The following is a 16,171-nucleotide window of genomic DNA, read 5'->3' on the forward strand; positions in this document are numbered from 1 at the left end:
AGATTCCGAGAAGGTCGAAAGTTTCCTTGAGAGGAATAGCCCACATCTCTCTCTCTCTCTCTCTCACACACACACACACACACACACACACACACACACACACACACGTGTGCATGCGCGCGCGATCGAAACTGTTTTGAACAAAGAACCTGGAACAGGTCCTTTATAAAAGGAAAACATACTCAATGAGGAAAGAACAGTATACCGTGTTTTAAACCACAAGGGCCCGTTTGAGAGGGCCAGCTGAAAGAACAAGGCTGTTGGGAGAATAAACATTTCAGAGCAAGGTGAATCTCCATTTAACAAGTCTCGCTGGCATTCCCTCCCCGTGCTCCACACTTAAAGCCAAATTGGAGGCATCTGTTTTTCCTGCTGAAACTTCCCACCTGGTTGCCGATAGCCCTTTTCCAAACACTGGGCCAGGTTTGATCTCTCCCAGCCGCCTGGCCGTCTGGGAAAGCCCCAGGAGAGACCATGAACTCGGACTCAACGCGTCTCCCACTTGAACTTCCAAAGTTTAGGGGGGAAAGACACTCTTTAGCTCTACCGTTTTGCAGGAAAATGTATGTTAAAAGTGTTCAGTATTACAGGGAGAGCCAACGTCACACTCTTACTGACCAATCTTTATCTCCTAAAGAAGTGTGACATTTCACCTCGGAACTATTTCTTAACATATATAAATGTACCCTCACATACACATTTGAAGAAATGTTGCCTGGAGACAGGCATCAGCCTTCCCCATTCTCCTTGAATCTTCTCAGTGTCCAGCACGTGGCCCTGGCCTCCAAAAGTGTTCATCCCATCATCGGGTCACTTTCTGACTCAATACCCGGACAGTTTTGGTTCTTGGGCACGTCAGGATATGGTACAGTGGCAAACATTCATAGTGAGTTGCTAAGTGATGGCAGTGCTTTACGCTTGACACATATTAACTTAGTGGTTCTCAAAGTGTGGTCTTCAGACCAGCAGCGGCAGCAGCACCACCTTCCACCCTCTCACCCTCCCACCTCCACCCCCGCACACTGAGAACTTTGTGAGAAATGCAAATTTTGAGCCTTACCCTAGACTCACTGAATCAGAAACCCTGGGGTTAGACCCCTAGAACCCGCCTTTTAACAAACCCTCCAGGTGACTCTAGCACACTTTGAAAACACTGGTTTAGATAAGGAAACTGAAGAACAGAGATGCAAGTTGCCTAAGTAACACAGTTAGGAAGGGCTGATGGACCAACCCAAGCCACCTGGTTCCAGAGGCTAGATTCTTTCGAATACACTGTATACCTACCTCCTCTCTCACAAAGGATGGGAAACATCAGCTAACCTGTGCATGTGGGTAGAGGAGGTTTTCACTGGAATCCACGACCCAAAACATCCCCAGTTGCACTCTACCAGATGGAAACAAGTACTGTCTTGCCTCTCAAAGCAAGGGCCATGGTCATGAGACCATAGGTTCATTCGCCTGAGAGTGAGTTGGGCTTGCTGTGTTCCGGGTCTGCAGACTGCTTTTTCCAATCCTAAGCAACTATTTTGAGAACGTGAACTTTGGTCAAACATCACCTCCACAAGTGCGGCTGATGTAAGACAAATCCAGCCCCAAAATGAAAACTACGTTGATACTATATCACCCTGGAAGGGTGCCAAGTGAGTGTCACATTTTCTGATGCACACCCTGGCCATGCACGGTCATCATGGCCATGAGATTACCATCAAATATGGACAGCCATCAGTGGATGGGACGGACGGCGGCCGTGTGGCCTGGGAGAACAGTTGGGTCTCTGATGTCACTTCTCTAGTTCCCAGTGGAAAACAGGCATTGCATGACTCCAGCTGGGTCTGGACACCGCTCTGAGCTCACTGCCTCTGTCTAAAAATAGGCTGCTGTCAACTCCATCCCTTCCATGAGGCCGTGGATAGGAATGAGTCGTGAGAGTTAACAGCGACAAAAGTGAGTGAGGTTCCTGGAGATGAGGAGCAAAGGGATTGACATTTTTAAAAAAACACTTCTTGTTGTGATGATTGAGAGAAAGGGCTGAGGTGGGGGCGCTGCACAGAGGAAGGGAACAGAGAGGAGGCAGGGCCAGTGGGCTCCACTCCAGCCAGACTATAAACAGCAACAGACATTTCAGCCGTGTCTTGTGTGAGGGGCTCCATTGATTCACAGGCTCCCCAACAGAGGGATGAGGAGAGGCTAAGACAGAAAGGGCCCATTCATTCATGCAGAACCCCGCTCTCTGTCCCCATTGGCTCTCGCTAATGGCTCCAGGCTGATGGGGAGGAGGGGGAGGAGGCGAAGCGGAGGAGGAGGTAGAAATGAAAGAAAATGATGACTCCAAGATTGTCGTGAAGAAATGTACAGCTGCACAGGCAATTGCATGCAAATCTGGCTTCCCTTTTTAGCTGTAGAGTTAATGTCCTCAAATTCATCTCTTTTTCTCTTTCATGTCGTCCGCCCCTCCCCTTCTTTTCCCCTTCCCATTCATCTTTCAGTCTCTCTTCCTAGTATTCTCCATCTCTCTACCAGCACCCACTTTTCCTTTCTGTCCATTTCCACACACCTCCTCCTTCTTCCCCAGAAGCCCTTGTACCACCTATTCTGTCCAACTGATTCTCACCTCGTCTTGATGGCTGAGTATTCGGTGCCACTCACATGGTAAGCCTCTCCCCCATTCATGCTGTCACTCAGCTTTATTCTTTCTTCCCCCTCCCTCCCTCCCCTCCTCTCCTCCCTCTTGGCCTCTGTCCCTTTGTGAATCGGGAAGATATTCAGACACAGGCCCTGGCGGGGCCTCGATGGCCCCTCCTGCTGGATGTTTCAGGCACTGACAGATGTGCAGTCCTTGCAAAAGAAGTGCCTTCATCCCTTTGGAGAGCACAAACGTGAGCGGGAAGCAGGGCTGGGGAGTGGCCTTGAGACAGAGGGCAGGAAGGAAACTGAAGTTATAAATAGAATGAAAGAAGATGAAAAAACGGGAGAGTCTTTTTTTCCTCTCTTTTCTTCTTCCTCGACGCATCTCCAAGGCAATGTGCAGCAGCTGGAGAAATCATTGATGGGTCCATGTCTTCACCTCCCTTCCCCATAACCCCAAGATCTCCTTCCAAAGGACACCCGTCACTGAGGAGGGCTGGACCACAGCCCAGAAAGAATCACTGCAATCCCTTCATCTGGGCAGCTGAAAAGGCAAGGAGGGGCTGTAAAAGCTCAGGGTTCTTGCCAGAGATTCCCATCAGAAGAAGCCTAGGATGGAGAAAACTAGAGACATCATATTCGCCACCAAAGAGCCACTCCCACATGGAAGGTTGCTAGCATTTTGGAGCTGCAGTTGATGATAACCTAGGTCATTTTAGGACTTGATTGTTCTATGCCCTCATCTTCTCATCCTACCCCAAAGTCACCAGTCTGGGTGGCTCTGATTTCCTTCTTCTTGAACAAGTAAATTGTGGGAAGAAGACATTATTACACAACTGTAAGTCCTTGCATTTTATTTATTTATTTATTTATTTATTTTGTCTTTTTTTTTTTTTTTGCCTTTTCTAGGGCCGCTCCCGAGGCACATGGAGGTCCCCAGGCTAGGGGTCTAATCAGAGCTGTAGCTGCTGGCCTATGCCACAGCCACAGCAACTCGGGATCCGAGCCATGTCTGCAACCTGCACCACAGCTCACAGAAACGCCGGATCCTTAACCCACTGAGCAAGGCCAGGGATCAAACCCACAACCTCATGGTTCCTAGTCAGATTCTTTAACCGCTGCACCGCGACAGGAACTCCAGTCCTTGCGTTTTAAAGCAGCTTAAAATGCTTCACTGACTCCTTGGCCCTGAAATAACTTTTACCTTTAAGAACCTTGACAAGGAGGAGAATGAAAAAGCATATTCACTTGAGAATGTATGTGTTTCTTAGCTAAGAAAGGGAAAGGCCATGTCTTTTGCTATGACAATGAGACCATCTGATCTTGAAGCCATGGGTGAGTGTGCAGATGACCCCAGCTATTTACAAGACGTATCAATAAGACGGGATAAGATGTCAATTGGTAGCAAGCAGAAGCACCATCCAGAGCTGAAAGTGTTAAGACGAGGTAGCTTTAATCTCTCTTGCATTGGAAGATAGAAGACTTCAAAACCTAGTGGCATTAATAGAACTCAAGAACTATACAAATCTAGACAAAACCGATGTGATCTTTTCCTTGTACAAACAAAATCTCTGTTTTCTTTAGAATTTTAAAGGATCACTTTTTTTTTTTTTTTAAGGCCTCGCCTGCAGCATATGGAAGTTCCCAGGCTAGAGGCTAAATCAGAGCTGCAGCTGCCAGCCTATGCCACAGCCACAGCTACGCTGGATTGGAGCTGCGTCTGTGACCTACACCCAGCTTACAGCAATGCCAGATGCTTAACCCAGTGAGCAAGGCCAGGGATCGAACCCACATCCTCATGGACACCAGTCAGGTTCGTTACCACTGAGCCACAAGGGAACTCCACCTTTCTTATCGCTTACAATTTCAGTGCTTAAGTCTAACCTATGAACAGCTCCAGAATCCTCCAGGCCATGAAGCGAAATGGGTAGAGAGTGGAAATGTTTGTATGTATGCTTGGGGAAACCGAGATGCCAAGCAGAAAGTGACAACACAAATGTCATCACATCTGAGACCCAGGGTAATGCCAAAGAATACCTGCAAGATTAAGGGCTATCGAGTCAAGAAAATGGGGAACACAGGAGTAAATTTTCTTCTGCCCAGGAGAAGAACCAGGCAACTGCAAAGCAACTTCCATGCTTTCTCAGCCCCACCAAGAGCTCCAGTGTCTGCTTGTGTGTTTCCAGTGAAAGATACAGCATGGACAACAAAGCCATTATTGCCTTTATTGCTCTACTACTGGGAAAGTAGTTTACCATACAGTTTTATAGCATAAAGAGATACTGAGCGTGAAAGTTGCATTTAAGATAGTTTTCAGTGGCTTTTCCCCTGTACTTCCTCAGAATTACATGTTTTCCATAGGTAAGCATACTGAAATCTCTTATGCTAAGAATTCATCGTGGGAGAAAACACTGGCTTTTTGGTATTTGGATAGATTATCATAACCTGGTCTCATTAAAAAAATTGAACTGCATATCTGAATCAATCATTTTGGAATCCTAAATTCAGGATTTACATTTTGTATTACACATAAAGCTCCCCCCCCCCAAAAGCTAGCAGGTAAGCAAAGGCTAATGGAAAGAGTGAGACCCTAACCCTAATCTTAACCCTAACCCTAACACTAACCCTAACACTAACCCTAACCCTAAACAGTGATTTTGGAAGAGAGAATGGGGGTAAGGTCTCCGAGCTTCTTGGTCCCCAGGAGCGAGGAGGATCCATCAGTTCTGGGAGGAAAATGACTCCCGTTCACCAGAGGGCAGCACTGTGATCACTGAGTCTGGAGTGAAGGGAGTTAATTCTCAGAGGAGAGATGCTTCTGTGAAGAAGGGGTGGGGAGAGAGAAAGGGGATGAGGGAAAAGAAGCCCGAGGCGGGTAGGCCTGGGCGGAGAGGAAGAGTATGATGGAAAGAGAAGATGAATGAAAGAAGTTCTGTCCCGCAAGAAGGCGGACTAGTTCATTTCTGTCCATCTGGTTCACACTTCAGGACTGCAGACCTTCTAGGTCCTTTGGTAACCACCAGGCTGAAGCGGATAAAGCTCAGGATAGGCACCCTGGACAGAACTATTGACAAAATGAACATCTAAAGCAGCCTCACGTGGGCCCATTCCTAGAGCTTCGTCTCCCTGTCACTGGAGACGAAAGTCACTCACAACGATTGAGAAGGCCCAGGACTTTCCATTAGCCAGAGCCAGGTACCCACAAGAGCCAGGGCAGCTGTGATGGAAGAGGATGCAAACCTCATCCAGCTGCCACTGTCCTCGGCTCCATCCGCAGCCTCAGCCCCATCCCTGTTCCTACCTGAGCCGCAGTGTTCGAGACCAGTGGGCACTTCTTGAGTGGCTGTCTCATCCCAGAAGGGGTAGCAAGCTCTAGGTGGGTGATAAGTGGACTGGAAGCCACAGGCCATTCGAGGATCCTCATAAGAGTTGAGAGGTCCCTGTCGCTGTGTTAGGGGAAAAAATGGAAATATATTAACATTCCTTGATGGAACAGTAACTTGCTATCATCCATATAACTAGGGGTCCTCCAGAGAGGATAACTGAATAGAACCAACAATTGATCACCCCCCTCATCCAAAAAGAAAAAAAAGACAGGGAAACAGATGGGTTTCTGTCTTAGACTATGTATACATTTATTTTCATCCATTTCTTCAAGCATTTGAAGAATTTTTTTTTTTTGAATTTGCAAATAAGGACCCATGGTTAATAGCAAGGCAGGATCTTGGTCTTCTTTATCAATCCTAGCTTTTGCATTTTTATCTACTCTTACTCTGTAAAAACACCCCAAGGAGTTCCCACTGCGGCTCAGGGGGTAATGAACCTGACTAGTATCCACGAAGATGCGGGTTCGATCCCTGGCCTTGCTCAGTGGGTTAAGGATCCAGCTTATCCGTGAGCTGTGATGTAGGTTGCAGACATGACTTGGATCCTATGTTGCTGTGACGGTGGTGTAGGCTGGCAGCTGCAGCTCCGATTCCACCTCTAGCCTGGGAACTTCCATATGCTACAAGTGCAGCCCTAAAAAGCAAAAAAAAACAAAAAAAAAACAAAAAAACCAAAAAAACAAAAAACCACCATGAAAGGATATTCTTACAAGACATTCCCATATCATTGAACCAAGAGGTGACAATGTCATAAGAAAAACTAAAAATGAACTTACAAAACAAAAATTATTCATCTTTCAGTTCATCAGTGTGCCTAGGTTTTAATGATATTGATTGCTAGATCAGAATTTTCCATTTTCCCCAATATTTGGGTACTTGTGCAACTCTTGAATCAGTTTTTATAAAATCCATGAAATATACTTTCCACCCAGTCCTCTCTACGAAAGACAAATATACTAAAAGGGACACCATGGTTTGTAGTATTTATGACCCTATTCTTTGAAGACAGGTATCCATGGATTCAAATCCTGGCTCCATCACTTACTGATGGGGGCCTGGGCCTGTTCCTTTATCTAAACCTCAGTTTACTCAACTGTAAGATGGGAATAATAATACCTAAATAATTCATAAAGGAGGATTGAATGAAATAATACGTGTAAGAAAATAGTTTATAAAGCAAAATAAAATATGAAATGCATTACATATTACTCTTTGAAATGCATGTAGTAAATAATGCATATGAAACATAACATAAGGTATGTGTTACGCTAAGAGATCCTTAACATTCCCAGGATTGGGCAAGAAGGTTACCAATTAAGACACAAAAGGAGAGGAGTTCCCTTCATGGCTCAGTGGTTAACAAACCTGACTAGGATCCATGAGGGTGTGGGTTCAATCCCTGGCCTTGCTCAGTGGGTTAAGGAACCGACATTAAGGAACTGACATTGCCGTGAGCTGTGGTATATGTTGCTGACTCGGCTTGGATCCCATGTTGCTCAGCTTGGATCCCATGTTGCTATAGCCCGGGAACCTCCATGTGCCATGGGTGTGGCCCTAAAAATCGGGTGCCGGGTGGTGGGGGAAACACAAAAGGAGAAGCAGCAAATTCATGGAAAGATTTCCAGAGAAGAGGTGTCTAATTGAGCCTGGCCCACCCTCAACTCTCTTTTCTTCTTTTCTTCTTCTTTCCCTCTTCTGTTATGGCCCCTCCACCTCCACAAAAGCCCCAGTTAAAAAAATGGCACTTTGGGAGTTCCCGTGTGGCTCAGTGGTTAACAAATCCAACTAGGAACCATGAGGTTGCGGGTTCAACCCCTGGCCTTGCTCAGTGGGTTAAGGATCCAGCATTGTCGTGAGCTGTGGTGTAGGTCGCAGATGCGGCTTGGATCCTGCGTTGCTGTGGCTCTGGTGTAGGCCAGTGGCTACAGCTCCGATTGGACCCCTAGCCTGGGAACTTCCATATGCCATGGGTACAGCCTAAAAGGACAAAAAGACAAAAAAAAAAAAGGCACTTTGCTAGAATCTGAAGTTAAGGTGCTAATTAGTAAATGGAGCCCCTCAGGCAGATTCCTACCCTAAAGAGTAGTTGGCTGAGCCCAGTAAGAGCCTCTGACTAGAGAGCCATTTCGGTCCCCCATCCCCTTGCGCTGCAGTGCAAGAACCCAGCCCTAGTACATTTGCTCCCACCTTTCACTAGCTACCCTGTCTTCCCCATTTTGCAATGGTCCATTCACTTAAGCTCAGCAAAGTAACAGAAGAGAGTATATTGGCACAGAGGAAAAAAAAAAGGATAATCAAGTCCAAAACATAAAAGAAGGTTGTGTGCACACTAATTTGGACACAATTTTTCATAATATTCATAAAATATTTTTCATAATATTCATAAAACCATTCAGGTCAGGCCTGGATGAAGTCTACTTGGGGGCTCTTCCTCTCCCAAGTGGGTTAAAGGTGCTGAGCCCAGAATAACACCCTTAGGCTGCCAGAGTCACACTGAGTTGTCAAAGGGCAGAGGCTACTGTCCTTGGTTTCTAATGGGGCGGGGGCCGGGGGGTGGGGGGGCGGTTGCTGATGGAGCCACGAGAAGGTAAACGGAGCAGTGGTGGTTCTGCCATTTGGGTCTGAAACCAAGATTTAGAGAAATCATCAGCAAGACCACTCAACCGAACTTTGGTCAGAAAATGTGTCCTTAATTCTAGTGTAAAACCGTGGCACTGACATTGTATTTTAACACTGTGTGCTCCTGATGCAGCGACATTTAGGTTTGCTTTTGATTCCCCCCTAAATAAGTAGGTCTGCAACAGTCCTTTGCAGCAGAAGCAAAACCAAAGTACATTTCCTAGACAAGCTGTGTGCCCTAGGCATCTCTCCCCACTTTTTCATATCTCTCCAGAGTCTTTCTCAAAATTCAACATCAAGCAGCAGGAGTGTAGGAGCAGGGTCTCGAGTGATGAAATTCTGTATCTAAACGGTAAAAAGGAGAACTCAAAGTGACCTGACCCTGTCTTCTTCGGGGACAGTGTGTGAGTGCGGTTTGCGTAAAGCAGAAGGTCCTTGTAAGAAGGCAGTAGGTCGGGGTTCCCCTCGTGACTCAATGGTTAAGGAGCCTGACTAATATCCATGAGGCCGCGGGTTTGATCCCTGGCCTCGCTCAGTGGGTTAAGGATCCGGCATTGCCATGAGCTGTGGTGTCGGCTGCAGACGTGGCTCAGATCCCACGTTGCTGTGGCAGTGGCGTAGGACGGCAGCTACAGCTTCTACTCAACCCCTAGTCTGGGAACCTCCATACGCCATGGGTACAGCCCTAAAAAGACCAAAAAAAAAAAGAAGAAGAAGAAGGCAGGTGATACATGGGATCCTTGTGGATAGGTTCCTGCTGGGGTGGTGGGAACCTGAGAACTTGAACTCAAGTTTCCAAGCCGAGGCTTTTTCTGCCAAGTAAAAGCCACTGAAGGCAAGGCATGGTATGCAAAGGGGTGTTGAAGGAAAATCATCTGAGCCCATTGCATCGGGGCGATGGAGGGCGGAAGGACTAGATGGTGGGTTCAGGATAAAGCAATGAAGGTCCAGACCCAGGCGATGCCTGCTCAGTGAGTCAGCTCGAAGCCTTTGACCAACAACCACCTACAGCATCTCCCTGACTTGCATGGTAAGCTATTTTCTGGAGTCCCTGCTGCCCCCACACCAGACTCCTTGTTGTCAAGGAGGGTTCATTTATTATTTTATACAGGGAAGTCTATTTTTAAGACTGATTTCCTCCTTAGCAGTCGTCAGTGGTGCCAGGGGACCCTATTTTTAAGAATGAGAAAGAGATAATGCACCAAACCTACCATGAACCACAAACATCTTTGCTCACAGATGCTCCTGGAAGCCCTGTGACCCTTATTACCTAGACACCTGCCTGTTTATTAAACATTTCACAAACTGACTTAATACCTATTTCATAGAGCATGAGAATGACATTTTTACTCAAGAGAACCACAGAGCCAGTTCCAATTCATTATGAAACCTTCTCAGTCGAGAAGAAAGAAGCAGGTTATGAACAGGTCAGAAATCTAGGCAGTGGAGCCCCCAGCTCCAGGCGTTAAGAGGGCACCACCCCAAACAAGTTCGAGTCAACATCTTGCTTTCCTGGCTGCTGGTGAACTGGAGGTGAGTTCAGGAGATGCAGGCAACCCGCCCAGCCCCTGTCGCAGTTTAAGGAAACCGTCTGATGGGTCCTCACTCATTCATCCCACAGCTGATCACGGAAAGGAATTAACATAGGTCACACACCACTCACTCACCGGATCCTTAACCCACTGAGCAAGGCCAGGGATTGAACTCGCATCCATATGGATGCTAGTCAAGTTCATTACTGCTGGGTCACAACAGGAACTCCCAAGATTAGTAGTTTTTCATCTCCATTTAACAGAAGAACAAACCAAGGCTTTAAGAGGACAAGCAGGAGTTCCCTTCGTGGCTCAGCAGTTATCGAACCTGACTAGGATCCATGAGGATGCAGGTTCGACCCCTGGCCTCGTTCAGTGGGTTAAGGATCTGGCGTTGCCATGACCTGTGCTGCAGGTTGCAGACGCAGCCCGGATCTGGCGTCACTGTGGCTGTGGTGTAGGCCGGTGGCTACAGCTCCAATTGGACCCCTAGCCTGGGAACTTCCATATGCCACGGGTGCGGCCCTCAAAAGCACTAAATAAATAAATAGGACGAGTAAATTTCCCAAGTCCACACAGCTAGTAAAATACTGGAGATAGAGCTCTAACCAAGGTCTACCTGATTTCAGACTGTCTTTTCCTCCACCTGGGTGCTCAGGAAGGGAGGCTGCTGCCCCGAGCTGGGTGCTAGATGGAGCATAACAATGGACCGTCAGGGAACACTTCTATATCACACATCTAGCCTATGCCAAGTATTATGTTCGATGCTAAGAATACAGCATGAGCAAGAAATGAACTTTACCCTCAGACGCGTACAGACTGGTAAACAGGAAATGACAGCGAGGGGATAGGACAGGGTTAAGCACCGACGTGCAGGGGGAGGAGGGGGCAGCAGGTAAGACTTCATGGAGGAAGCAGGTCAAGGTAATAACTGAGAGGTCAAGTAAGGTGTAACCTAGAATATTTGGTGAAGGGTCTGGAGAGCCAAAAGGGATGACACACCCAAAGGTGCAAAGGGACACATACGACTATGGCAGGACGAGGAAAGGCTCAGATGGGTGATGGAGACAGAGAAAAGCCATGCTGTTGGGTGGTGACAAGCATGAGGAAAAGGGTGCTCTTGCCAATAAGAGGCTTGTAACGGAGGACAATTAGTAAGAATGAAAGCTAGAGGGACGGGGTATGATCAGCCTTGAGGGCCAGGACTATCAGACCAGGAGGAAGGCATCAGAAGTTGTATTAGAGGCAGTGACATGTCAAATCGAGATGCTCCAGAAAGACTCATCTGATGGCTCTGAATAGGATGGATTGGGCAGGTGCAGAAGGTGACAAGGCTCATGCAGGCAGTAACAGTGCCCTGCAGAGCCATGTTGAAGCTTGAGGCATAAAGGAAAAAAAAAAATCAGTCCTCCTGATCCTAACTATATTTAAATTTTTTATTTCTTATAATAATTTTTGCATTAATTTTGATATTCAAATATTGCATTAGGAGTTCCCTCTGTGGCACAATGGGTTTGATAGCATCTCTGCAGTACCAGCATGCAGGTTCAATCCTCAAGTCTTGCACAGAGGGCATTGCTGCAGGTGCAGCAGCGTAGGTCACACCTGCAGCTCAGATCTGATCCCTGGCCGGGCAACTCTGTATGTCTCGGGCAGCCAAAAAAGAAAATATATATATTGCATTAAGATGTATTTAGCTTGAAAACTGAGTTTGGGGTGAGCCCTTAGGCTTTGCCCCTGTATGAATGTTTCCCCTGAGTTCCAGGGCTAAGCAGCAGGCCAGTTATGAAGAAAGGATTGGATTACGGTCATGAGTGTTGAAGTGAAGAGGAAACAAGAAATACAAGATTTGTTTCAAGCCATGAGTTTATGACTTATATGAGATGGAGGGAGAGGGGGAAATCTAAGATAATGCTTACACAGCTTGCTTTTGTAATAGTGAAAATGGCTTAAGCACATAAATAAGCAGGGTGGAAGAAAATTCCACTTTTGGTTTTATTCAGATGGAGTGATAACAGAGCAACTCGGTGGAGGAATCCCTCGAGGGGTGGCTGCATGACAGGAGAAGACAGAAAAGGATAAAGTCAGATCTAGAAACACAAAGGATTTAGTTAAAGTATAGACTTGGGGAAAACGGCAGTTAAAAATAAAGAAAGGATAGAAATGGCTCTGCTGCATCATCCAGCAATTCTGTCTCTGAGTATCTATCCAAAAGACCCCAAAACACAAATTTGAAAAGATATGTGCACCCCAAGGTTCACGGCAGCATAATCTACAATAACCAAGATATAAAAGCAAACTAAGGAGTTCCCACTGTGGCTTAGTGACAATGAACCTGACTAACAGCCATGAAGACATGGGTTCGATCTAGAAGGCATTAGGATGAAGGACACACACTTGTGCCTGCTTAAGGCGTGCCAGCTCTGAGGCTACCACCACAGCCACAGGGTCTCCTCTACTGTATTCTGTCTCCCTGGGTGCCCTGCCTAAAGCACCCCTCCCCAGCCACATGGCCCCCTCCCTTTGGCTACCCTCCACACAACCCCCCCGACCCCACCCCAGGCCCTGCCAAACCTCTCAGCACTGCATTGGCTCCGAGTCTGCTCCCCCACACCTGGAAAAGAGGGAATGCCGGGGACTTTTTCAACACTGGATGGCAAACAGATGGCGGCCACGTGTCTGTAAGAGGATGTGTGACCCACTCTTCCGGGTTCCTTTCTGCCTTGAGACAGGCAGCCGGAACTGTCCAGGTGTTTGCTCCCCAAATCCTGCCTGCCCTTTCTTGCGTCTAAGTTACACGGTTCACAAACTCTGCAGGAATAAATCTGTCTTTCCTTGAACCGACTTCAGAATCCTAGGGTTTAGCCTCAGGACAGGGCCAGAAACAGAAGACACAATAAATAGTTCTAGATGCTGCTGCTCGAGGAGAAAAAAAAAAAAAATGTGTAAGCCCAGAGGCAAAGCCAAGTTCACACGAGGGATGGATACAGGGTTTGCCTCCACGGGGCTAACACTGTGTCATTCTAGGCGTGGCAGCTGGCCACACGCTCCAGTAGGGAGACAGGACACTGGGATTCAGGAAGCCTGGGTGCAAGTTCTGCTCTGGCCCTCGGGAGCTGCGCAGCTTCCAGTCTGTCTCTTAACCTTTTTAAGCCTTTGCTTCCTGAGGAGGTTGGCGCCAGCGATCTCCCAAATTCCCTTCTTAAGGCAAGCCTCCTATTTTGCTGATCCATCCACATTCTTTCTCCTAATGGGCAACCTTCATTTGCTAAATAACCATCCCAGGGTGGAGAGGCTCAGAGAGAGCCAGACTTGCATGTTAGATTCATGACACACAATGTCCTTTAAAATATGTTAAAGCCTTCAGGTTGCTGGTCAACCTAATATGTTCAAGCTGGTAAACCTAGGAGTTCCCATCATGGCTCAGTGGAAACGAATCTGACTAGCATCCATGAGGTTCAACCCCTGGCCTTGCTCAGTGGGTTAAGGATCCGGCGTTGCCGTGAGCTGTGGTGTAGGTCACAGACATAGGCATGTGGCGTAGGCCAGAGGCTAAAGCTCCGATTCTGCCCTCAGCCTGGGTACCTCCATATGCTGCGTGTGCAGCTATGAAAAAAAGATACCAAAAAAACTCCAAAAAAGTGGTCAACCTAATATGTTAAAGCTTTCAGGTTGCTGAAGAATTAATTCTTCCCTGAAGCCGCAATGTTCTGCCACCACACATCCTATTTTTCTTCTGTGTCTTTTTTTTTTTTGGTCTTTTTGCCTTTTTCTAGGGCCGCCCCCATGGCATATGGAAGTTCCCAAGCTAGGGGTTGAGTTGGAGCTGTTGCTGCCAGCCTATGCCAAAGCCACAGCAACGCCAGATCTGAGCCTCATCTGTGACCTACACCACAGCTCACGGCAACACCAGATCTTTAACCCACTGAGCATGGCTGGGATCGAACCCACAACCTCATGCTTCCTAGTCCGATTCGTTAAGCACTGAGCCATGACGGGAACTCCCTTTTTGTCTTTTTCTTTTCTTTTTTGGTCTTTTCTAGGGCCATATCTGCAGCATACAGAAGTTCCTGGGCTGGAGGTCCAATCGGAGCGTAGCTGCTGGTCTACACCACAGCCACAGCAATGCCAGATCCGAGCTGCATCTGAGACCTATGGCGCAGCTCTGGCATCACCAGATCCTTAACCCACTAAGCAAGGCCAGGGATCGAATCCGCATCCTCATGGACACTAGTCGGGTTCTTAACCTGTTGAGCCACAATAGGAACGCCGCATTTCCTCTTTTTCAGTAGAAGAAAGTGAAGTTAGGGAGTTCCTGGCTGCTGCACCATCCAGGGGCTCTCGTATACGAGGTGCTCCAGAGAGTGTGTCTCTAAATGGGGAATTTCTCAGCTTAAAACCTTTCACCTCCTTGCACACAGTGGCCCTTCCAGGCTGGCCTGACCAGCTCCACAGACTTGTCATCAAGTCTGGGCTTACTCATCCTCAGAAGGTGCTAGACCAGCCAGCACCTTCTCTCCCTCATTTTCTGGCAGGTCACGGAGCAGCACTTTTAGCTGCTGGGTTGAGTTGGAGCTGTTGCTGCATTGGGGACCGACAGTATCTGGCCCTCAGAACAACACTGGGCACATCTGCTTCCAGGGGCACATGTGTCCTGCTCTCTTGGGAGGCAGAAGGGAAGGAGGCAACACAGAAACACCCCTCAGCTCCCACCATGGGGGAGGGGACGAGGGTAGTGCAGCCACAGGAGGGGCAGGAACAGACAAAATAGGAAACTCTCAAAGGGCAATTTAATTTTAGACTCAAGGCCAGGAAATTCTTTCTAAAACAATAAGAGTGATGGGCTTGGGTCTTGGCGAGAAGGCAGGTTTCTGAGAGAGAAAAGAATTTGAAGCAGAGAGAGAGCAGAGGTGGGAATGCGGGGTTCTGTGCTCCATGAAAGGCTGAGCTTGGCCTCCAAGGCCTGATGGACCACAGCCAAGGCCACCATGAGATGCCCCAGGCCCTGGGGCAGCAGACCAAGTCGGTTGCAGGGCGCTTGGGAGGGGGTGACCTCACTCCAGCTCCTCATGCCAGCCTGAGACCACAGCCCCTCCACTGCGTGGGTTCCTTGGTGGGACCTGCCCCAGTCCTAGGCCCCGGACTTGACCCTCTCCTGCTGAGAGACAGCGGCTGGGATCCCTGTTATCCATCACTTTGCAGGAAGCTTCAGGCTCCCGGTGACTCTGCGGGGTGCCAGCTTCAGGCATCCATCCCAAATGCATCCCAAGCATGGAGATGCAGGGCAACTAAAGGCATCGTGATAGGAGGCTGGGAGAACCTCCCATGGTGAAGGAAAAAAAAAAAAACTGGGCAGGAATTCTGATGTGCTTAGCCGTCTACAAAACAGACTTCTGGTTTTCTTCCTAAGTCAGGGGAAGCCAGTTCACCATGAGTAGAGCACATGGATGCATGAATTGTCATAAATTCTTATCTATCACATTTCTTAAAAATGATCAAGATGCATCTGATGGGAGTGTCCTACATGCCATCCTTTGCCAGCTTGTAAACTTGGGCAACTCACTAAGCCTCCTAGGACCTGAAATTTCCTGATAGCAGGAGATGGGCTCAAGGTTATGGTCTAGCTCTGAAATTCTCTAATGCGTGCTGACAACCCGTTATCTTAGAAAATCCCCACTTTCTAAGTGGCTGGAAAAATAGTCTCTTTTTTCCATTACTTTTTCTGACTACTACTAGAAGTTACGGCTATAGATCACTTCTTTTTGTTTTCTTTTTAGGGCCACACCCGCAGCATATGGAGGTTCCTAGGCTGGGGGTCAAATCGGAGCTACAGCTACCAGCCTGCACCACACCCACAGCAACTTGGGATCTGAGCCACATCTGCCACCTACACCACAGCTCACGGCAACGCTGGATCCTTAACCCACTAAGCGAGGCCAGGGACCAAACCTGAATCTTCCTGGATCCTTGTCAGGTTTGTTAACTGCTGAGCCACAAAGGGAACTCCCT

General features: G+C 47.7%; 1 protein-coding gene across 4 annotated transcripts in view; it reads right to left on the reverse strand.

Annotated features, from left to right (window-relative positions):
- ETS1 (ETS proto-oncogene 1, transcription factor) overlaps window positions 1-16,171 on the reverse strand; it is a 132,641-nt gene that overhangs the window by 96,640 nt on the left and 19,830 nt on the right. For all 4 annotated transcript variants that reach the window (XM_047753595.1, XM_047753601.1, XM_047753594.1 and 1 more), the window contains exon 3: window positions 5,927-6,071. In XM_047753595.1, coding sequence (XP_047609551.1) covers window positions 5,927-6,071 — 145 coding nt within the window. The remainder of the gene's footprint in view (window positions 1-5,926; window positions 6,072-16,171) is intronic.

Source organism: Phacochoerus africanus, chromosome 11 (assembly GCF_016906955.1).
Source record: "Phacochoerus africanus isolate WHEZ1 chromosome 11, ROS_Pafr_v1, whole genome shotgun sequence".
Classification (NCBI taxonomy): domain Eukaryota; kingdom Metazoa; phylum Chordata; class Mammalia; order Artiodactyla; family Suidae; genus Phacochoerus; species Phacochoerus africanus.